Source organism: Perkinsus marinus, assembly GCF_000006405.1.
Source record: "Perkinsus marinus ATCC 50983 genomic scaffold scf_1104296955874, whole genome shotgun sequence".
NCBI lineage: Eukaryota > Perkinsozoa > Perkinsida > Perkinsidae > Perkinsus > Perkinsus marinus.
The window spans coordinates 598,167-621,432 of NW_003207677.1; the positions used below are offsets into that span (position 1 = coordinate 598,167).

General features: G+C 51.0%; 5 protein-coding genes across 5 annotated transcripts; 2 read left to right on the plus strand and 3 right to left on the minus strand.

The window, feature by feature from the left end:
• Positions 1-2,684: 2,684 nt before the first annotated feature.
• Positions 2,685-3,607, plus strand: Pmar_PMAR020568 (hypothetical protein; the record flags this gene model as incomplete). Its single annotated transcript, XM_002775541.1, has 6 exons — positions 2,685-2,767; positions 2,811-2,944; positions 2,990-3,072; positions 3,276-3,341; positions 3,386-3,465; positions 3,553-3,607. The coding sequence occupies 6 exons, from the start codon at positions 2,685-2,687 to the stop codon at positions 3,605-3,607; spliced, it is 501 nt and encodes a 166-aa protein (XP_002775587.1).
• A 1,468-nt stretch (positions 3,608-5,075) lies between these two features.
• Pmar_PMAR020569 (hypothetical protein) lies at positions 5,076-7,441 on the plus strand (the record flags this gene model as incomplete). The annotated part of the gene is made up of 14 exons (XM_002775542.1): positions 5,076-5,141; positions 5,220-5,281; positions 5,322-5,506; positions 5,555-5,609; positions 5,659-5,781; positions 5,825-5,938; positions 5,990-6,062; positions 6,111-6,218; positions 6,272-6,348; positions 6,398-6,469; positions 6,733-6,964; positions 7,009-7,207; positions 7,255-7,368; positions 7,401-7,441. 14 exons carry the CDS (start codon positions 5,076-5,078, stop codon positions 7,439-7,441), a joined length of 1,521 nt encoding a protein of 506 aa, XP_002775588.1.
• A 957-nt stretch (positions 7,442-8,398) lies between these two features.
• Pmar_PMAR020570 (hypothetical protein) lies at positions 8,399-11,701 on the minus strand (the record flags this gene model as incomplete). The annotated part of the gene is made up of 16 exons (XM_002775543.1): positions 8,399-8,563; positions 8,614-8,672; positions 8,717-8,776; positions 8,830-8,890; positions 8,935-9,060; positions 9,111-9,158; positions 9,213-9,266; positions 9,317-10,370; positions 10,442-10,542; positions 10,706-10,761; positions 10,808-10,901; positions 10,948-10,996; positions 11,040-11,135; positions 11,183-11,341; positions 11,388-11,516; positions 11,664-11,701. The coding sequence occupies 16 exons, from the start codon at positions 11,699-11,701 to the stop codon at positions 8,399-8,401; spliced, it is 2,349 nt and encodes a 782-aa protein (XP_002775589.1).
• A 3,450-nt stretch (positions 11,702-15,151) lies between these two features.
• Positions 15,152-16,059, minus strand: Pmar_PMAR020571 (conserved hypothetical protein). Its single transcript, XM_002775544.1, has one exon. The coding sequence runs from the start codon at positions 16,026-16,028 to the stop codon at positions 15,162-15,164; it is 867 nt and encodes a 288-aa protein (XP_002775590.1). The 5' UTR covers positions 16,029-16,059; the 3' UTR covers positions 15,152-15,161.
• A 590-nt stretch (positions 16,060-16,649) lies between these two features.
• On the minus strand, positions 16,650-18,826 carry Pmar_PMAR020572 (hypothetical protein; the record flags this gene model as incomplete). The annotated part of the gene is made up of 14 exons (XM_002775545.1): positions 16,650-16,655; positions 16,715-16,803; positions 16,847-16,917; positions 17,012-17,091; positions 17,138-17,197; positions 17,244-17,381; positions 17,536-17,610; positions 17,726-17,786; positions 17,921-17,997; positions 18,049-18,260; positions 18,343-18,482; positions 18,528-18,594; positions 18,642-18,699; positions 18,746-18,826. 14 exons carry the CDS (start codon positions 18,824-18,826, stop codon positions 16,650-16,652), a joined length of 1,215 nt encoding a protein of 404 aa, XP_002775591.1.
• Positions 18,827-23,266: the final 4,440 nt, after the last annotated feature.

Below are 23,266 nucleotides of genomic sequence, written 5' to 3' on the forward strand. Positions count from 1 at the left end.
CATGCTACGATATTTGTGAGTGAATACTGCAGTTTGAAAGGCGGTGTGGGGGAATATGCATATGATCGACTACATGTGTCGGTGACTATATGGAAGTTCTGGGAAATTATTGTTGGTTTCTGAGCACTTCTACCCTAATTCGTATATAAACTGCCAAGTTCAGCCGAGGAAAGCCACCATATATTCCCATACTGTTGATAAGGGGGTCAGAAATCGCTCTTCACGCTGATAGGCACGACCACGGGCTGTACTCGGCCATGCAAGCCCTAGAGTCCGAGACCAATACAAACCTTTGCGTTCCCCATGCTAATGATGCCGTAAGTCAACACTTACCGTCGGCTCGGAGTGAACCGTCCTTAGGTTGAGTACTTCCGTTCGGTGGTCATGGCTGGGCGTTGGGATGACCTGTTGAGACTCGTGAGGAAGTTGTAGGTAGCTGCCATGGGATGCCACAGAGCGACCAAGGCCAGGTACTCGTCCACTTCGACGGCAGAGCAGGAAGCTGCACAGTTCAGAGTACATAGACAAGTAGGGCCACTCGGTGGACCGCACCGAAGGCGTGTCGCTCAGGAGTTTCTGGAGCTCCTATTTCTCACTGAGGAAGACGAGAAGGTCCGTGAGGGAGCTGATGGACCAATTCATGAGAAAGCAGTTGGTCTTGGGAGTTGAATGGAGACCAGCGCTGCTATTTTGGTTGCTTCGATTTTAGTTGGTCCGGGACATGGTCCAAGTGCTAGAGAAAATACAACCTCTGTGTTCTGAGGCTGAGTGGGTCTACCTAGAATAGATAGATCCTAGTCTGGACCACAGATACGCTGAGCTGCATGAGACGCTAACTGTCCCGACGCTAGACAAGTATCGGCAGGAGTGGCACGGCCGGGCTGGGGGACGGTGGGAGCGACTCACGGTCATGAAGTCGTGACAAGCAGCATCTAGGTACGGACTATGGCGCAGTTACGTACCTAGGCTTATGGAGGTGTACGGCACTGAGGGTTGGACAGAAGAAGACTGTGAGGAAGGGTTTTGTCAATGGACCATGCTGGGGTCAGGTGGGATGCTCGTCCCTGAGGGCTGCACTGGAGAGGATACTCTTGACGACCTCATTGGTCGAGGCCTCAGCCATGAGTACTCCCCCACCATCACAGTGAGGCACCGCAGCACTACGCTCGTGTAGTCGGTGCCAGGCCACCGGTAGTCCCGGGTCACCAAGTGTTCCTCTATCACTGGCTAGAGACGTGGACCAAGCTGAGGTTGGACTCGACAGTGTATACACTGAAGACTGTACTGGTTAGGCACCAGGCCAGCCAGTGAACGGTCAGCGTGTTGGTCCACCTCCGAGTCCAGGCCCAAGGGAAGACCGGCCCATCCTCACCCCTGTGGAGGCTCATGAGTCACCCGACACGAACTCCAGAAGTTAGTCTTGCTGTGGTCTCGGTGTACTATAGTACTCATGGAACAGATCAGAGCGAGGGTAAGCCAGTGGTATTCCCTAAGGGGGTAAGGATCGACATTCCATGGGAGCCCGAGCCGGCTAGAAGGACCTCCGGCCACTCGGACGAGAGAGAGTCAGTGAGGGACAGCCGACAGGTGGTTACCTTACTCGTGGGCTCGCAGATTGTGGAGATCTAGGTTTCTGTTGGGTCGACGACTGCGTGGCAGTGGGGCTCATCAGAAAGGCAAACGAATATCAGCCGGACTGTCGCGGACTCCATTGGTGAGACGATTTGGTTATGTTGGTCAAGGAGTGGTCAGTCGGTGCATTACAGGGCCACGTATGGGAACCCCCACAGGAAGCAGTAGTGGTCAGGTAAGCACCTTCCCTCGACTGAGCTCATTCCTCGTTATGAAAATTCGCACCCGAATTGGTGGAGAAGTGCAAAAAAACCAACAAGAAATTTCCCGAAACCTCTGTTATTTTCGTCATTGTTACAACACATGTTGTTTACTACGCGGATGTTCCCACACTGGCCAGGCCCATCATCGATCCTCTCCAAGCCTTCACGGTACACCCCCCAGACCACCGACCCCCGAAGCGAAGGAGCGACGCCGTTCAGGCGAACAGAGAGGTAGAGGGCCTCTGCGGTGGTTCTCGAGGATACTAGCTGGATCCAGATTTGGGTCTACAAGGAGGAGCATCGGCATATGTTAGCAGTGGACCAGTCCAGGATCGCATACAAGTCACTCAGATCTGGCAGTATGAGGACACGCAGGCCATACGCTGTGTCTCCTTCAGTCCTTGTGGCCGTTATCTTGGCATTGGTAGGCATGACCACATTTTCCTTGGATTTATGTTCGCGATCACTCGCCGAACTCATCTACGGCACGACTGTATGATTTCTTGTTGACTGAAAACTTCCTAACTTCCGATATAGTAGTGCCACAAGACAAAGTGATAGCCATACAACCTCGCCTGTATGGTCGTGTCTCCCTCCGCAGTTCTCTTCATACAAAGTTGTACATTCCTCAAGCAATTCACTTCGACTTCAATTCCGTGGTGTACGAATACCTGCTGTCTATAAGTGGCTGTCATTATCAAGGCACTATGCAGAGCCTTGTCTATAGTTTCCTCGCAATCTCGGGCCCTAGGCGAATGCAGTACGCAGGGCCCCTCCTGTCCCTGCCCTTGCCGTGGTCCCTAGGCCTTAGATTGTTCCTGGTGTGATGTAGGCACCAACAGTCGGTCGATGATAATATGTGATGTGGAAGCCATAGAGGATGGGGACACTGTAGAGCTCCTCAGACGGGACAAGTACCACGCTGGCTCGATGTGAGCTGATACAGCAGGATGAGGACCCCCTAGGGTTGGGCAGATACTGCATGTCGTGGTCACCAGAGAGCATGGTCTTGGTCACTGGTTCCAACGACCAGAGCTTACAGGTCATGTTCTTTGATCATGGTCTGACACTCGACAACGCCCGAGAGCGCAGATGGTATCCACAAGCAGGTAAACTGTGAGGTCAATCAGTCCTGGTCTAGATGGCTTTCACAGGGACTATTCGAACGGTCTGCGCGGCGAGTTTGACAACTTTCCTCAGTGGTTCGAGTAATGAGCACTGTGTTAGAGTGTGGGACGTAAGGGCCAGTTGGGAGGGTAGACCGCGAGCTCTCATATATCAGTAACGATTTCGAAAGTTCCAGTTTCAATTCGATTCGCAATAGCTAGTTATCATACCTATGCTCTATTGAAGTCTCAGCTCAAAACTCTCATTCGTTGACGGAAAATGCCGATTTTTCCGAAATTGCCGGAGGAAAAAAAGTACGCTCTTTATATTTAGGTGGACAGAGATAGTAGTAAGGCTACGTTGGGTGGTCCGAGATGGACAGATGCTATGCCTGGCAATGTAAGAAGACTCCTTGAGGAAGGCGTTCACTGCATTACCCTCAGGCTCTGTCTCTTAGCTGTGGCCACCAGGATGATGGAGTACTTGTTGCCGTTGGCTCATCTGGTGGAGGAGTCTCTATCTGGTGAGTGTTGGGGTCCAAGAGTCCTCTTGGGGTGATAGAAAGGAGACATAGACGAGATCGATAGTGTCACGCACTCGATGTGAATAGGTCTAATGTGCTCCTCGTAACGCATCCGCAGAGTTGCCGTAACTCTCTGCTATAGTAATGATATTGTAGCATGTGTTGTTCATGGCCTTGTCCGGTTTGGGCCCAGCATAGGACCTTTCGGTCAACACGTACCACACGCCCAGTCCAGGTAAGTACTGTCATGATGGTCATCAGGTCCCTAAGGTCATGCACTCCGGTATGGACCCCTCCTGGGGAAATGCATCACCGAGAAGCCAATAGTGTGAGTATATCTCCCGACACAAGTACGAGCCTTCACCTTGGTCCATTGGGGATGATCCTCCCCAGTGTATATCGGTGCGGGCTTCGAGGACGGCACTGTTGCCATATGGGACACGCGCTCTACTGCTCAGCGACCTCTCGTTTACCGACCATCTGCACACAGTGACAGCTGCCGGTAAACGCCTGGCAGTGTTGAAATAGAACTTCAGCTCCGCAGGGGATTTCCAAAGCCACATTATGAAAGTCCACTCCGGAGATATACGAAGATCAACAAAAATTCTCGGAAATTTCACCGGAACTTTACGACTGTCGTCAATACGCGTAGTTGATCATGTGTATGTCTCTCTGGTTCGGCCACTGGACCAGTGATAGGATTCCTGGTCTGACCGTACCTAGGGTTTCCTTATTGTTAGTGCCGTGGCTTTGATGACAGACTTCGGCAATAAGAGACCGAAAATAGCAAGTGTGGGGTTCGACAACACTCTGACCATCACCAACGGGACAGGAGCCACGGACTGTACACTGCGTGGTGAGATAGCGTCACGCGCCATGAAATTACCCTGAGAGTATGTTTCAGAGCATACCGACCGTGTGGTTGGCGTCAGTTGGTGTGGACAAAGGAGGATGCTGATAAGCTCGAGCGCTGATGCCGTTGCTAGATGTTTCAAACTCGCGTGCTGATTGTATAATTCGAGATTTGAGTTTACTATATCGGGAAGTGAACTAACACTATTGCATCAGAAAAGAAACACAAATACATGCATGACTGGTGATCCTGGTCTAGCTCCATGCATTGGATGATGTTGGAGACAACTCGTGCACGACTGGAGTGCCGGATGGAACGATTATGCTAGTTTAATCAACCATGAACTAATAAGAGCAGTCACTCAGAAAGAAAAAAGTACGAGGGATGCACAGCGAGGACGATGTGTGGGATAAAGAGATCACCACTGAGTCTGAACATGCCCTCGGGCCGGCCAACACGTCAGAACTGGCGAAGCGCCTACGACCTTTGGGCATACAACGACCACAACTCAGGCCTGAACGAGGGCATCTATCTAGTCATTCTTTGATGACACCCTAAACCATCATGTTCTCATACCGGGACCAGTTTACCTGTCAGAGCCATCAAAAACGACGCTAGTATTTTTCGGGCGCGCGCTAACTAATGCTCGTTTTTCGTGCAACTTGCAAGAATCTGTCAGCGCAAGATTTCGGATCGCGACGGTCGCTGGTCAACAATTTGAGTTTCTATCAGCCATTACCCAATCCTGAATTTAATAATGTCGCGGATCACCCTTGCCTTAGCAGCTCTGCTTATCGACAGTCTCAGTGGCTTCGACCACGAGGTGAGCATTTGGTCCTCGGAGTCGGACCAAGTGGTCCTTGGGTCAACCAAGTTATTACACGTGTTGCTCACTGTTCAGTTACATCACAACAAGCCGGTCTCACTGGTCCTCCCTAAGGGCCCGTTTATCCTACATGAAAGGTGACCAGTCTGGTCTGTCCCTTTGGCACTTCCTTCACAGACTTTTCCAAGCTCGCAATGGAGTGGTATTCCGAGTGACCGATTCCAACAAGAACGACTACGCCCTTAAGGCTGTGTCCCTACCTGTGGACACGGACCAGGAGAGGAAGATTCACACGCTGGGCCAGTTCAACAGAGAGAAGATGTGGTTCGGAAAGACCAACACGGTCCAGTGCGCTGCTATAGGTGAACTAATGTGGGCCTGTCCGTGAATACTACGACTTCTTTTCTCAGGTTCTGCTAAGCCTGGTCAGACCGTCACCTGTCCAAACCACCACGTGCTCTACGGGTGAGATCAGCCCAGTGACAGGTCCACGAGCTTAGGTGTGTCGTACTAGGTTTGGTCACGACGTCAGTGACATTCAATACGAGAACGGCACTAAAGTCCCTGTCACCAGTGGTGTCACCATGGTCGTTCCCAAGGCATCTGGCCGGAAATCTGAGGACGTCAAGAACATATAGTGAGCCATCCTCAGAGTGGGCCTCGATGACAAGCGTATACAGTTTCGGGAGTAACATCTTGATGCAGTACATGCCTGGTGGTCGCCTTGTCGATCTCCTTCAACCAGCAGCAGACCAACAGGGCTACATTGGAGAGTTCTCTAGCATGATCACGAGGTGGTGGTCTATGAGGACAACGACGTCTCAGAGGAATGTTGATTTTAATAGGTTCCCTCTGTTCCAGAAGATCGCCCCTCAGCTGGTCACCAGTCTTAGATTTCTCCACTCGAAAGCCCACATGGTAGGTATCGTCAACGTCGCGCTAAATGACCTCCTTTATATCACTCAGATTCATTTGGGCATGTCACCAAAAACAGTCCTATGCTCCGATAATAAGTGCAGTGACGCGGCCATATTTGAGTACTTCAATACTTGGGATGGGAAGGTTCCCACTCCGGTAGCAACAACTGTTCATACCATCATTTGCCCGTATCACAACGTGTCCCTCAGAGCACCCCACCGGCGGCTAGCGAGCTCATGCAGGACTCAGTAGTCCTCGCCACTGGAGCTGAGGACGGGAAAAACTCGTAAGTGGTCTTGCCTGAAGTCATGGTAGGTCGCGAAATCTGTTCTCAGGGAGACTAAGGAAATTCGCAGTTTACTGAGCAGCCCTTCCCTTACCTTCGACGAGGCAAAGAGTGTGGACTGGTGAGTCGTACAGGGGAAACAGCGGAGTCGGTGTAAACCAATGTTGGAGTATATATTTGCTCCCCTCAGCTGAGCTCAGGAGTTCCTGATTCGTCAATTCTGGTGAAAGTATACAAAAATCGATAAAAATTTCCCACAATCTCCTCAGATTAGCATATTGTCACCAACACGTGCAGTTGACCATGTGCAGGTTTTCCCACACTGGTATCAACATTCTCATAATTTACATATAGCAACAACGATTAGTATCGGTCCGTTGTCAGGTATGCCCTCGGTGGCACTCTGTTCAACATCATTTCCGGCACCAGAGCAGTGGTGGATGAACGCAAGTTGAATAATCCTTCGGTTGCTCTACAGGCCGAGAAGGTCGTGGCCCCTGAGGTAAGACCACCAGGACCAGCGTGGAAGGACCAACATATTGCTGTTCAGAACAAGAAGCGCAATAGTGCTGTCCACATGCTCACCGCGTCTCTGTCCAAGTCGATGAGATCTGAGGTCAGTAAAGCCCCCCTTGAAAATCGACATTATTGGTGACTTAGGTGGTCGAGTCGATGCTCCTGATCGACGGACTCCTTCAAGAGGACCGTAAGCGCCGTATCTCATTCGACATTGAGGACGCCACGACACCCGCGGTCCAGCAGAAGGAGGCGGTCGCCAAGCAGAGCCTCAGAGCTGGCAGAAGAACGTCCCTGCAGAAAGCCGCCGTCCCTGATGTTATTGAGGCACCGATCCCCCATGGTAAGCGGCAGGGGGTATTGCATTCATCGAAGATAGTTTATGATTAGTGACCAACACGACTGGCGTGAACTGTGGGGAGTATATGAAACAAGGAGGAAGCCAAGTCGGGAAGAATTCCCATTTGGGCGCCTTCACACCTAATCGTAAGAACGCCAGGATCTGTATGGGCTGTGTTTATGCAGAGTTGGTTCAGATACTCCCACGTTCATGAAAGGCATGTGTGTGCCAGTATGAAGCCGACGAACTCCGATGAGTTCGAAAGTGCAAAGAATGGTGGTTGTTGAGATGATGAATAGTTGTGTTCAGTATATAGAATCCGCTAAAAGGATCACTTTCGCCCGTACTGAAGCTTGTAGAAAACGGTGCACTTTATCCAGACTGTTACGGCCACACTAGCCCCACTATGGGGACGATTAGTCCAGCTGTGGTTATGCAATCGACGTTCATCGTACACCGGTGTAATACACTTTCCTCACTGCGACTGTATAACTTTTCCCTAATGCGGGGCAATTGCGAATTACAACACATTTTGGTTTCTCCACTTGGTCAGGAACACATTGTCCAAGAAATCTCCATGTTAGTGTCAAGAAGGGAAGTGCGACATGTCATTTTTAAACCGACGAGTCTCTGTTTACGATATGTCATGGCACATGCCATTTCGTGGACGCCGATATCTGCGAGTCATGGATTGTGACGTAAAACGGCAGTGCATACCAAAATTTAGTGAAGTTTTACTTTGATATGTAACTGCAATCGGTTGTATATACCCCTTGCCTTGCTACTGAGATCAGGCGAGCGCCGACAGTTGATCTATTGTGTTTAGAAAGTTGAACACTCAAAAACGGCAATCTGTTGATGTCGATACAATTCCACGGCGTGGCCCGGAATGAGTACGTGAAATAATCACATATTCAACTTCCAAAATACCGAAAGAACATCGGTGAAATTGGTCCAGTATCTCCGAGAATAGTATTAGAACAGCCCCGTGTACTGCATTTGCGCAACACTCCTGCAAGTGAGCCAACAAGACATTCATGATATGCCATGATTACGAAGATGGGCACCATACTGTAGTCAACTTAGAATATGAATCCGGCTAGGAGTCGGAGGTCATTGAATTTCGCCGAACCAGTACGCTTCCCGAGGCCCTTCGACCACTCCACCGTCGACTTGGGCCCACAGAAGATACGCTCATGCCAATCCCAAGAGCCTGAACTCATCGAGAAATAACCCGGAGCATGCCCCAACATTGCATGGTACCTTCTTGGCATCAGCCTGGGCTCGGAAGCCCTTCTTGGCCAGCTTGGCCTCGGCATCGTCACTCAACGACGAGTCACTTGACCACAATTCGCCAATCTGCATGGGGACATAACACAAACACTTTGAATGAAACCGCATTGCCTTACACCGGTAATTTCCTCGACCTCATGCTTCATCATATGTATTACTCTTTGCCCTTGTGGGCCTACTAGAGACACTATTGGCGAGGACTACCGGGTGTAGACCTACCTTCGACAGGACCATGCTTAGGTTGGAGCCGATGGTCCGAAGCCTCGTTTACGACAGAATCTGCCACAGAGATTCACCCCAATGCCCTCGCTGGATAATCTAGTTGTCCTTACCTGGACTGACTTCGGTTGGTCCTTCCTTCACGGGTACAACAAGCTCCTCTCTAGATGGTAACTAGAGACCACAGCTCAGCACCATCGGACCGGACCATGACCCACCTCCGCGGGGACCGGACCAGCGGTTTCAGAGACCGTGGTCTCTACCGGAGTGGGCCGGGCCGGCTCATGTCCTCGACTGACCCTCCGTACTTGCGGTATTGGGGGCCTTGGGCGCACAGCAGGAACCTGAGACCAGCAGGGATCAGCAAGACCCAGCCCTCAGACACCAGAACCACCCTAGGTCCAACACTTCTCTCTGAGCCACTATGGTCAGCCGACTGGGCCTGAAGGGACAACGAATGAACCACAGAGCCCCTCGGCTGACGAACTGAGCCCACCTCAGTAGGAGGTGTCACTGGCCGGTTGCCACTTTCCCTCGGGGACTCAATGACCTGACCGGGACCGGTTGAGCCGGCACGACTCCATCCCCCCTGCAACTTACTGGTGGGGGCTGAGCTTCCGGATATCTGTACACTTGAGGCCACACCAAGCCCTTACCATGGTGGTCATTGTCAGGACCAAATACTTCCATTTTCTGGTATATGAACATATTGTGGTAATAATTCACATCGGTTGTGACCACTCCACCTCCCTCAACTCTGTGGTGCTCACTGTGGACCACCTGCTCAGGCTGGCCCACAGTAGCAGCAGTGTCTCGACGACCAAACATGACCCGGCCAGGAGGCTCAAGTCCAGAATTAGCTTGGTCGGTATGAGGGGCTCGAACCCCAGCCGAAGGCCCTTTGGCTTTTTTGAAGCCCATGGGACCAGCTGATTTGGGTACGGCATGTCCCTGCGTGAGGGGCGGTCCATCACCACGTGTCTTAGTAACCGCAGATGCCCGCTTGAAAGCGGCTCGACCCTTCTTTGCCGGACTGGGAGAGGTGTCATGTGCTGGACCAAGATCAGCTCCCTGATTCTGATGGGCATGGGCCACGGGTGGACCACCCACTGGTACTGAGTGATCACTCGGTTTGGACGATGGTAATGGGGCATCGTGATGTTGCGGAACCGGATCTAACCTCTCTGTAGACCCGACTTGACTAAGCTCCTCCACAGGGTGGACCGGACCAGGCCCCCTCTCCACAGGGTGGACCGAACCAGGCCCCCTCTCCACAGGGTGGACCGGACCAGGCCCCCTCTCCACAGGGTGGACCGGACCAGGCCCCCTCTCCACAGGGTGGACCGGACCAGGCCCCCTCTCCACAGGATGGACCGTACCAGGCCCCCTCTCGACAGGGTGGACCGGGCCAAGCTTCTCCATAGATTGGACCGGACCAGGACCCCTCTCCACAGGGTGGACCTGATCAGGCTCCTTCCCCACAGGATGGACCGGACCAGGCCCCCGAGCGTGCGCAAGTTGATCCAGTCTCTCAACGGGCTCGACTAGACCAAGCCGTTCAGGGTGATGGTTGAGGTTCTCGGGTGGTACCAACGAAGGGTTGTCCCCTGGGCCTATCCCTATTGGGTTATCATTGAGATGGGTTACCGTACACCTACAATGGGCACACTTAGCACCGCCCCCCGAGGGCTCGTTTGACCAGTTGCGGACCGGTAGTGGTATTACATTTTAAGGAGATGCCGAACTTCATGTTCTGGGTGGGCCTGACCCTGTTCCATGGCCCTAGTGAAAGCCTCCATAGCAGTCTTCTCATCCAGATCTGGTGCCTGGACAAGGCACCTCCACAAGACGCAATAGGACCATCGATATACCCACCGAAAAATGAACATGTTGTTTGGGAGGTCCTCCACTTGGGTCTACTTCCTCTACTACTCGCACATGGACCTACCCTCACCCTACTGGATCAGGAGCTGACTCTGCTGTACCCACCTTGCGCTTCATAACTAATGCGAATCCCTTCTCCAAGGCAGTACGTATGTTAGAATCTAATCATACTCCCTGAGGACCACCGCTGGGGCCCCACTGTGCTACTTCGAGCAGCTTCCTCATCAATGACTTTCAATGCGGCTCGGAGAACTGGCGCCTCCGGGGTTCGAACCGGGGGTTCTTCAGGGGGTCGAGTGATCTGACCGCGGAAACTCCCCCTCGGCAGGGGGAAAGCAGATGCCCACCTCGAGACCAGCGGTTGGTCCACCCGACTTTCGCGTCGCTGTCCGGTATCTGATCGTGAGGGGGTCCGAGTTGGGTCGGAAGAGGAGCCCACAGAGTCTCCATGCGAGGATCGATATCACGGCACCCTCGGAGCAGGCTGGCCACCACAGTGTTGAAGGCAACCGAATCAAAGGATGGGGTGAAGTATCTATCAGGACAGCTAGTGGTCCACGAGAGGGGTCGGCGTGGGCCCACCTGTAGGCACAAATGGCCACTATGGCTTCAGACAACTTTTTGACATCATCTTGCAACCTTGAGTTGGACAGAGTAGAGGGTCGCTCCAGTTCGCGGAGTCGGGCCTCATTGCGTTCGGCCACGGCGAAGTCTTTGGCTAGGGCCTCTTCCATGATGGCTCTGAGACATAGTAGACTGTCCCAAGGCCATCCCGAGGGATCCCTACACTTCCCGCTCCAGGGCCTGTACTTTGAGCATTTCTCGGGCGATCAACTTGGTGTATAGACCAGAATCGCGATCTCTTCGGGCAGGGGAGGGAGGGGCTGCCACGTCGACACGTCCCTCCAACTGGAATCTAGGGACCCTCACCTCCACTTGGAATATACCTCTCCCGATGGACCATGTTTTTGCGAACCTCAGGGGTCCGCGACCGAGAACGTGATCCTCCTGAGGTGAAGTGGTCGATGGCCACAATAATGAGCATGACCAGTGACGAGGTCACCTCCGGATGGTGGTACAGCGTGGCGTCTTTCTGGGCATAGATGGTTCCGAATGAAGTCACTAGGACCGAACATGCGTGGTGGCGGAGGTGGGGACTTCGCCACTGCATCAGTGCGATAAAGCAGATTGAGGATGAGGAGCTCACGTGGTGGATCAGGGACGATTTCACGTGCATTATGTGCCAGGGGCCTCGGCTGTGGAGACCTGGTCAATGTGGGGGGCCGCCTAGAACACCAACCCATAGGAGTTAATACATGCGTACGCTGGGGAAGGCGAAGTTTGATCCGCCCAGCCGATGAGAAACATTCGGCAGTCGGACCCACACCCACACGGGCAGGGTTCGGGTTGGTAGGATATTGCAAATTTCGCAAAAGGAATAAATGATTTCTGGTCCCGAAGCCCAACCAGGGGGCCATGCATCACCATCTCACCCGGTAGTCTGCACTGGTGACCGTCCAACCCTTTGAGGCGGCGACTTCGGAACCTAAATCAGCCGATCCGGAATAGATGGTCCCGTGAGCAGCAGATGAGAAGCTCACAAAGTTCAGTCGATGCCAATAATGTACATCCGCCTCTCTAGGTGGGGTCCGAATCGGTGATATGTGAGTCTCTGAGGGAATGCTGAGAGTCCCTCCCGATGGACCCCATGGCGTACCTGGGTCCTGATACATCTTCGGTGGTTTCCGTATCTCCCTTTGACGTTGTGGTAAAGGCCCACTGGCTAAGGGCATGTTAATTACGATGAATGGGAGGGGGCAGAGAAACGTTTCAAGCCCTACTCACGAGGCACATTTTACTATCAGCAACTCGAGGGGCATTGCCAGCCTTGGATGAAAACGCAATAGCTAATTTCCACTTGTGTGAGCTCAACTCATGAGCCTTACTGGAGACCAAGCCTCTACTGGTCTTCATACAACGACCAACTCTGGTTCATCAACGGAGGCAACGATCACTCCAAGACGAGAGCATATCAGTTTTTTGTACTCCACAACTTGCACATTTCCACCAGAAGCAAAGAATGGGCTTTCTTGCATTTCCTGCAAACCACCCGGGTGTAGGAATCGGCGCAGGGTCTCATCTCTGTATGAGTTCCTGCCAGAGTATAACCACGTCAAAGGCTCATATAGTATCATATCAAGTCCAAATAGAGGATAGATGGGGAGGAGGTGAGCTCCCAGCATAATCTTCACAAGAGCCAGGTTCGATCCCTTCACATTGCATGTTCCTCTTATCAAGCATCATACCAATTATCATATCTCGAATTCCTATCAGTTGGCCGTACATACCCCGCGCCTCGCGATGGCTGGTGGCTTTAGTAGCTCGGCTACCACGCCTCTTTGAGCTAGCCGATACAAGCCTCCTCCGTAGGAAGATAAACCAACCGTCCCTACAGCCAATACATTAATGAAGTGTAGTGGACAAAGGCAGAAGATGATTGACATCTTATATTCTAGCTCGATGTACTCAGACGTGACCACGTCCAAGACCATAAGCATTCGAGCTAACGACCAGTAGTTGTGAGAAATTTATCGAAATCGCTTGACCGCTGGACGCTTCAAGTAGCCGAGCCTTTGAACTCCGGAACACAACAGGATCAATAAAACGAGACCCAGCACTATTTTTGGATGGTCCGGTGATTTAGGGATGAACAGGCGACCGGTCAGGTACGGCGAACAACACTCACCACAACAGAACGGATAGAACAATATTGAAATGAAGAAACATGAGAAGAAGGCCCGAGTGTAACACGATTCCATTTCGGGTCTAGCATGTCGAGCGCCCGGCATCAACACGCTTGTTGATTTTCAATAGGGAAGGCAGGAAGTAGATATTCCTGGGAAAACGCCTAAGCTAGCCTCCTGGCCAATCGAAATGCACCCAAAACGAACAGACGATGATCGGCCAGAACTCAGACATAATTTCCTGCCAGAGCCGCTACTCTGGAGCAAACTCAGTTGAACAACCTCTAGAGACACTATTCGATAAGAAACCGTCGTATGATGCGAATAACGAGCAATCGACGGATCTCCTTTAAGAATGAAGTGAAGAAGACATCTGTGTGAGGACGTGAGACAAGATAATACGATCTAATAGTAGTAGACTTGAAAACTATTCGAAGGGAGTAGAACGTACGTCCCTGTCCGAGACCGGAGGCAGCAGACCATAAGGTTAAAAAATATATAGTTTATGAAGCGCATCGAGGTCAGAATGATTCGTCAGCAACTCGGGTAACGGCTCTATTGCTTTCACAAAGCGAGACCACTTCTCGTCGCTGAGGGCCAAAAATTCGAGTGACATATATGAAGTTGGTCCAAAGTTGACGAGGTTCCCAAGCAAGAGGTGTCCATATGAGACGAAGCCACATCGGGTGTAACGCCCACGAAATCAAGGGGCGCGGCCGAGCCCTCAGGGGTGACCTGAAGACATCGGTCTAGCTGGGCCTCGTCAGATCCACAGACCGTGAAAGTTGCCGAGTCTTTGCCGGATATCGCGTTCGTCAATTTCCGGTGCTTATAGCAGTAGGCACTGGAGAGCCTCTAGCATATTCCCCACATCCCGGCACGTGACAGGACTTTCCACCACCATGTCGAAGACAGAACCTATATAGCGAGGGCACGTAGAGAATCACCATTGACTGCTGCCCTACAGGACCTTAGTGGTGTCCCCTCGTTTGGAAGCGTTGGGGCACCTAGGCATGGCACATCTGCGCACACTGCAATGCTTCACGCAGAACCGTGTCCCTAAATTGAACCAACATTGAAAGCTTTGCAAGCTGACTCACCGTTTTGCCGATATTTGTACAGCCCAGAGGGTACGCAGATTTTCCCTTGCTACTATTACATCGTGATCCAGAGCTGATACTGCTAGAGTTGCTGCCCTTCTGCTTTTCAGCGCTGATGAGTCGAGCATCTCATTATTAAAGTCCTGGGGAGCTCGGATCGGGGCCGTTGACACTATGGGAAAAAGCAGATTTGAATCGACTTGACGATATTCTCCCTGAACAGAAGGATTTTCTCTATTGTGAATCATCGTTCTCTGTTGCGACTGTACGTCTTGCGGTAGGTCCTCGAGAAGCAGGGCCAGCTCGAGCGGAGGCAACAATGAAATGAAAATTTTGGTGAAGGCAATAAACTGTCACGAGGTCTACAAGCCCCGTCATTTCAGTTCCGACGTTGATTCACAGGCATCGAATGCTCGGCTGTGGCGTACACTACTCTGCATATGTCTTCTGCCCTCTACACAGTGTGGGGTACGCCCTTAATGTTACAGTCTTCTCTCAAATGCTTTCATGCCACTACTACTATAAGGTACCCTCTACAACCCTGCAGTCGCCTCCATGACCTTCCAGCCGTACCAATTAACCGCTGAGTGTGATTACACCGACCTTAGCGGTATTATCGGGCTCTCATATGAACTCAGAAACACCAAAGAAGGAGAATAAGAAATCCCTCTCGATCTACTCGTGTAACTCGACACTCATTGACTGGTAAAGTACAGATTATTCACTAGTCTTCTCTATGGCGAATCTGCGAGCATCAGCAGCTACAGACACTAGTGAGGTAAGGGCCACGTCCGTGCTGAAGATCCTGGGCATCGTAGTGACGCACTCGAACCCCTTTTCCCGCATCATCTCGATCTCATAGTCGAGCCAACCGCCCTCAGGGCCCAACGCCAAGACCACCCGTTTCGGCGATCCGCTTCCCAAACACTTCACTACTGCTTCGTGGAGTTGACTACAACCGTCGTAAGGGTGACACACGAGTCGGCAGTATTTCTCCTCAGGGAAAGACCGCTCCAGCTCCCCGTTGAGGAAGCGTTCGAAAGACTTCGGGTGCACGGAAACTTTCGTAAGAGTTGTATCAACACTGGCTTGCTCGAGGCCCTTGAGTAATAACGGCCGATAGAACTCCGGTCGAAGAACATGTGTTGCCCAAAACGCTTTTTCGACTCTCTCCGCAGTGATAATACAGATTCGCTTTACGCCAAGTTGCGCTATAGTGGGCCACAATCGGGCCATGACCTTAGGTCGAGGAGCACAAAGGATCAGGTCCACTCCAGGGTCGGCCATGGCTCCCGCTTCCGCGCCAGCCCCTTGGATAGGCGCAGCGAAATCCACTTTAAATCTAACACCCAATTCTACACTGCTTTCCTCGACCATTACCGAACACAAGGGCCCATCGATGACTCCAGCCCTGATCCAATCGCCCGGTTCGCTCTTGAGGACCTTCTGAACGTGTTTGGCTCGTGCATCCGACGACGGCAGTCTGACGTAGGCGACAGAGTTCTTCTTCTCATCACACTCAGCATCGGTTGAGGTCGTGGAAGGGTATTCAAGCTCAGCTTCTTCGAATAATATAAGGTTCATAGGCACAGAGAAGAGAGTAACAAGAGGAACTACTATGGGGTCGAGACAATGTCCATTCTACTCTAACAAATTTACACAACATGAATCGCTTCGCTCCGCCTCCGCGCGCGCGTCACGTTACGTGAATCACATAGCTTTTGTATGTTCTCTGCCAGAGTCACTGACAGAGTCATCACCCGATACTTCACTCAGCTCTCGTACATGACTAGATAGCCTAGTAGAGATGAGATGTAACACCAGTCTGGGCATTAGCCATGTGGGCATGCCTGTACTCATGAACTCATGTTAGGAAAAGACATCTTTTCCAGAGAAGTGAGCAAAGTACTCAGAGCATGAGCAATGAAATCCAATAATTTTCACCCTATCGTTCAACTGCGCGACTACAACAGAGGTTAATACCTCTAGCGACCAGCGAATTATCCTAGGGGCCACGACAGGTTCGATGTCCTCAGCGGAAGTTTGTAATACAACCACCGTGAGCATCGTCCGATTGAAAGTGTCAAAAATGGGGTGGAATCCTCGGCGTGAGCCGACTTTCTTGAGTGCCTTCCCCTCAAAGGCATCAAACCATCTACATCTTGATACAAAAACTACGCTGGCGCTGTAGGCCAGACGAAACAGCTAAACCTAAGACAATGCATTCAAAAGGACAACCCATTATCAGCGACCAAGGAGAAGGTGCTCACCTCCACCAGCTCGACATAAGCATCCAGATCATCGATCTCCTCTAGAGTAGCCGTGGACGGTATCGGGCGTACAACCACGAGGTTAGTGCCTACCATTGTAGGCATCACTTAGCATTGTGGAATAGACTTTACCCGAGGCGGCCAGACCAGTGTCCTTACAGAAATCCTTCACATTTTGAATCACTGCTTCTGCCGATTGATAACTGAATTAAAAATATCGGGATATTTGGAAAAAAAGGGATTTTTTTCTGATCAGAAAAGAATTTGATAAACCAACCCATTGAGCGATCGCGTTACCTAGATGTCTGCAGTGGCTCGACACCCCAGAGGGTTGTGAAGAAGTTCACCACCGCCTCAGAGGCCGACATGGCCAGGATCTGAACACGGCGCTGATGAGGAAACCTTCACGTGTTGCATCAACACCTTGCAAGAAGGCCTCATCCTAGAAAGCATAGCCGCTGTTGTTCCGTCGTCCGAGAAGGCCTGAAAAAAAACTATAGCAATAACGACAGTGTTCATGGAATCTTACCGCTATGAGCTTAGACTTATTCCCCGGGTCCCTCTGTATTGCGATGGCTCTCTCGACCACCAGTCGTACCACCGAGTCAGATTTACTCGGACTCGACGAAAATGCATCTGCTGCCGAAACCCGACACTCTACATAACTCTATAACGATGTTCGTAGATCGAGCAGCGAGCTGAGTCTCACTTAATCCTCTAGTGTATGGATGGTAGCAGCAGCATGTGACGCTTGATCACTGGAGAGCTGAAGGGAATGACGATACCCAGAATGGTTGTCGTGAGAGACGCAAACTGCTTACCAGAGCTGTATCGCTTTGAACCAATACTGCGGCCATAAGGTTGCCTACTGGTGCGGCAGAGCAGTCCGTGATCACCTATGAAGTTTCGTGGAGACAAAATTATACACGAAGTCTGACATGATAGATTATACGAGTCATAGGTGAAACGTTGACCATCAACAGAACCTATGAAGTCTTATTACAGCACTACTGCGAGGTAAGGTTTATTGTAGACTCTCACAATGTCAATTACGGTGCGTTTCAGGAGAGCACTGTTGAAAAAGATACGGAGGAGGTCTACAACGAACACCCACAAGTTGCCTACCAATTTTCCAGCCAAATTCGCACGGCGCAGATACTCTGAAAGTTTACCGTCAACGGCGGTACAACCTGAGCTCGACCTCACCCGATCCAGTTGGTGCTTACTATTCCATCCACAGTCGGGAGGAAGTCATCAATGTTCTTAGTAGAAGTGGTGTGTATCTGGGCTAGCGAACTCCAAGCTGAGAGGGCATTCAGCGCTGAGCTTCTTACGAATATCTTAATTCTTCTCCTCTTCATTCCCAGGGCAGAGCTCCGAGATAATGTAATTTCGGCGCCAGTGCGAACCGGTGGGATAATGACCGCGCTGATACCATGTGGTATAGGCACTTTAACAATAGACAGTTTAGCCAGTTCGTTGTTGCCCACAGACAAAGCCAACGAAAAAGGCCGACTGACGCCACTGTTGCTCTTCCCCGCAGTTCCTGAAAAAAGTTCCCTTCCCGCGGCACGCCCTAGAGGGGACTACTGATCTTGTGGACGCATGAGTTGAGCTTGTCTACTAACGCTTGAGGATCAGCTGAGGAGGGTAAAAACTCAGCATTGACCTCTGTCCGACTTGTGTGATACCAGCCTCGTTAAAAACTCCCTTGGTGATGTCCAGTACAACAATGGAAGCGCCGCCTCCCAACAACCTTCCAAAATACCTGAGGGCAGTAGGAATGTAGATGTTTCACCAGAGTTATGGGTACTCTTCGGTGAGGTTCTCCTCCGGTATGGTGACCAGGTTGACCGAGGCTGCGACTTTCATGCAGGGCACTGTACAGGAACAGACATCCACAACGAGACATCCTCAACTCGCTTACTGTCCTTTCCCCATAGCCTAGGGGTAGGAGCACTGTTGAAACAGGCTTCGGCGGCGGACTGATGAGGCCATTGGGGTGATGCTAGGCAGATCCTCGTTGACTACCTCGTCCATGGCACGGACTCTCTTATCGGCGACCCCGACCATCGTCAAGATGTCCTCTTCTACCTTCGAGTCGATGGCCATCTATCTCAAGCGACTTGGGAAATTAAGGCCTGCCACGGTCGGATGAGAGGCTCCCCCGGATCTTACTTCTGCGTTCCGTGTCGTAAGCGCATGATAACTTCGTGGCGCGCGACAGATCGTCGACACTTACTGATTCGAGTCTCGAAATCTCATCTACCGTAAATGATCTACGTGACCAAAGGTCACTGACCATATTTGACTTGCACGCGAATGATCATCGCGGAACGCAGGGTCCATAATACGTGACCCGATCGGGGTGTATTCAAGACACCAGTCAAACACAATACACTATTGGCGCGCAGGACCCCTTCTGGGATTAAGGAGCAGCGAAACACAGCTTTAAGCTAGAACATGGTTTTGAACGACATGTTGATTCGAAGCTATCCCACTGCTTGTGAGCGCCAAGGTGTCTATAGGCACACGTTGCTGCAATGTGGCCCCCAACGGATAGTAAGAAAGTGTAGCACGACGATCATGAGCATCCCCAAGGATTAGGTTAGCCAGCAATTGGATCTTTGTGACCGTCTCAGTGGCATGGGTCTCAATAGTCCATCCTGTCATTAGAATGGTGTAGCGAAGCTCCACACTTGGAAGCAATACACGTCTGTTCGGGACCGTCCCGATGCCAACCCTCGGAGGGTTATACACGTCGAGTGCCCTGCCACCTCTCGCACTAGGCGTGGCAGATGAGACGCAGGCCATGTAATAGCCACTCTCGACCGCGTCGGCCGATGGGAAGTTCCTTCCTAGCCCTTCCAACGCTCTACGGAGCAGATTTTAGTCGATATGACCTATCTGCCAGAGACTGTGACCTGCCGCATTCCACCCGATGGAGGCGAAGCCTGCGCCGACACCCATATTGGCGGCGGCAACACCCCTATCGAGCACGAAAAAGTGGCGTGAACGACTCGATGGTTGCCGCAAGCAGGTTGAATGAGGCTATAGGCTCCACCTCCGAACTGTTGCTCAGTAAAAAGCGTATGTAGGGGAACGAAGTCGGCTTCACCAGGCTGGAGCTCGATTACGGCGGTAGTGCCGGCGATCACGCCTGGGACTGCCTCGGTTAAAGCCACGATTGAATTCTCAATCGGGATCGATTGCACTGCTGGTAGTTTATTATGAAGCCAGCTAACCGTATTAGCCGGAAGTTCGTTAAGCTCTAGCTGGGTGAGCTTGAGTACATTACACCACACAGGGTTCCAAATAGGCTCCACGCTAGACAAAGTACCGACGTTCGGGCCTAGGGCGTCGAACAACGCAGTAGTGGCCGACGTGTAGGCCGGTTTCGAGACTGGTTGGCCATTCAACTGCATAACGTACGACGACATAAGATCTCTCTTGAGGTCGCCACGGCTGCTTGAAAATACAGCCTTGACACAAAGCCCTTGGGCCCTGAGGGCCTGCCTGCTCCGATGATGTTGTAACTTACAACTTGTAAGTGCTTCCGTACCCCGAATTCTTCGGGCCGAATATCTCTGATAAATGTGGACATGTCCGAGGGCTGAATTCTAGAAGCGGAGAGCAATATACTTACGGGTCAACGTGTTATGACGCCTAATTATGGTAGCGTAAAAACACACCGACCGGAATGTACTAACTTATTATATAAAGTAACTTCTATCCCTTACCTCAGCAGACTGGTTCGCCAACTTGCTCCTGAGATTCACGGTATAACGCACTCCTGTGTGACCAGGTCACAGTGACCTTGTAGTGCGAAATTCTCCATGTTGCTATTAGCTCTCAGCTCCGCGCGGGCGCCGGTAGTGATTAAGTGAGTGGATAGGCTCGTGCCAGCAGCCAAGTGGCTGGTGGCTCGATTTTCGACAGAACTGTCATTTACGGTAGGATATTAAAATAACCCTAAAAGCATGGGCGAGCGCTCGCTACGCGAGGAGTGACAGTGACCCCCATGTTGATTAAAACAATTCTGGAATTCAGAATCGATTCTAGCATCGTATTATACGTGTAAAAAGCGTCCTTTGAATCGATTCTGAGTTTCAAGATCGGTTTATTGAACGACCCCTGAGTGAGAGCAGAAACCGAGAAGTTGTGAATTCATGTCGGCTAACCGAAGTTGGCGCGTTGGTTCGAGAGCGAAAGCGAGGCGGCGGAGCTGTTCACACTGAGAGCGGCGGAGACGAGAAATTCTATAAAACATGAGCATATCATGGCATGACGATCATGCATTCCTAGGGATAAGCGGGATCAATGATCCCGGATCATGCAGGCGTTGGTTTGGTACGCTTAGGAGCACGAGAGGAGGGTGAAGCTGCAGTAGGCCCCTGAGAATCGCCCCAAGCAAAAGGACGAGTTGATGCCGGTTGCTTTAGAGGAGGAGGGTCTGCGCGACGTTTCTGAGGAGTGGTGGCAGAGCGAGCATGAGGTGTGGACTGTCAATAGCAATCCCCCAGGTATTGGAAGAGGAGCAGCTGATTCATCAGCTCCTTGGTATACACCCCTCCACATATTCTTAGCATATCCGGTTTTTCGACTCGTGCACAGCCACCACAACGAGTACCATCTTGCGGCTCAGGGAAGTATGTACTTATGCTTTACCTGATATGACCTCCAAGTTTCAGGGCCTAACTCTGTAGTTAGTGAGAAGTCGACGACCGGTAAAACGTTTTCTCCACATATTCCTAGCATACACGTGTTAAAATTGCGCCTCAAAATACCAACTTTTACTCGGGGAATATATCTATAACTCCGATCCTGATCTAATGCTATACATCAATAGAAAGAGAATCGTTCATAATGGTAACCCTCCATGTTTCACTTTCATATTTGCAAAATTGCTCAATTTTGTTACATAATAGCACTTCACATACCGGCAACTTTTATATATTGTAGCAATTCCCTGAAATATAAACCAGCAAACGATATTCATTCGAGCAGTTCCTGTTATACAATACGCAAATTTGCGTATTTGTGAAGTGAATTTTACTACTTTGCTGCTTTGTATATCAGCCATACCTTTCTTACACACTAGCACAACAGCAAAAGCCGCAGGAAATATACATTCCAGCTAATAGGCACTTTTTTGCCATTTGCTCCTTTGCTATTTTATAACTGAGCCTATTTGAGAACTTCGACTCGCCTCTTCCACTCCGTAGAATTGTGCGATAATATATAGTCTTCTCCGACGATGGTGTCTCAGATATTATTATCAAAACGTTCGCTGTGTATAACTCAACTAGATTACCTCAAATATGTCGACTCGAGCCTCTATAGAGTGGCTATGGCTGGCGACTATCGGGCTGGGAACCTACTGATCGCTAGGAGTATCTTTTGGATGCTTGCGATGCAAGAACACCATCTGAATTGTTAAAGCGCTTGTGTTTCTATTATTTGCTCGTGGTTTACTGTCATTTTTGGTATCATAGTTAGTTGGTATCATACCACCCGCAGTCACTTCCTCGCATGAGGGAACAAATACGCAGATTGGCGAGTTACTCGTCATCATAATTGATCTCATTTCGACTGTGTGTAACCGCATACGTGTCTTAGTGATTACCATGAGGGAGAATCACCTTTCAAGTGCATAGTGTCGACAAGGGTCTTTCCGTGTTGATGATAGACAAGTCAAGTCGATGTGCGGAGTTCGATCGTATGGGCGCGCGCTTTTCACAAGCAAGTCAAAACGACTAGTGTTATTGCCATCTCAAAGTTTTTAGCCTCCAAGAATGGACTCAAACAAGGGGATGTCAACTCGACTTCTCGATCCATCAGCGGTGGACCTCTCCTCGTCCTCCAGTCTTGTGCCGTATCGCCAAGGCTTCGTACAGAGGTCCTTCGCTCCGCTCACTGCGGGAGGCATCAGGCAATCAACGTTTACACTCATCTCGACGGCTATGGGAGGTGGAGTCCTCTGCCTACCATATGTTATGAAACAGGTGAGGATAGCGACACCGCTTTAGTCGAACTGGTCAGCGTTTCCTTTTTTCAGGTTGGCATCATCAACGGAGTGCTTTTGTTGAGCATCTCGTCGCTTATCGCTTTCGTCACAATGTACATCCTCATTATGTGTACTGTTAGAGTGAACAAGCATTCGTACGGTTCTCTCCTCGGCTACTGTGCAGGCAAATGGGTTGCTCCAGTGTTGGACATCATACTCTTCTTCTACGGCATGGGTGCTGTCATCGCTTACTTCATCCTACTCGGTGACTTCTTGCCAGCCCTTTTCCAGCTGGTCGGCGTCACGGTTGCAAGTCGTACGATCTGCATGGTCGGGGCGGCAGCCTTTGCGGTACCCCTGGTGCTTCCCCGTCGTTTGTCGGCTCTACAGTACGTCTCTCCAGTGGCCACCTTCTCGCTCATTCTCACGGCAGCCATCACGATGATCAAGGCACGCGGTCAAGCTTCGTTGTTGCCCCCCGAAGCCCCGATGGATTTGCTCATTTTCGGGTGGCCTCTGCTGAAATGCTTTACCATCACACTATT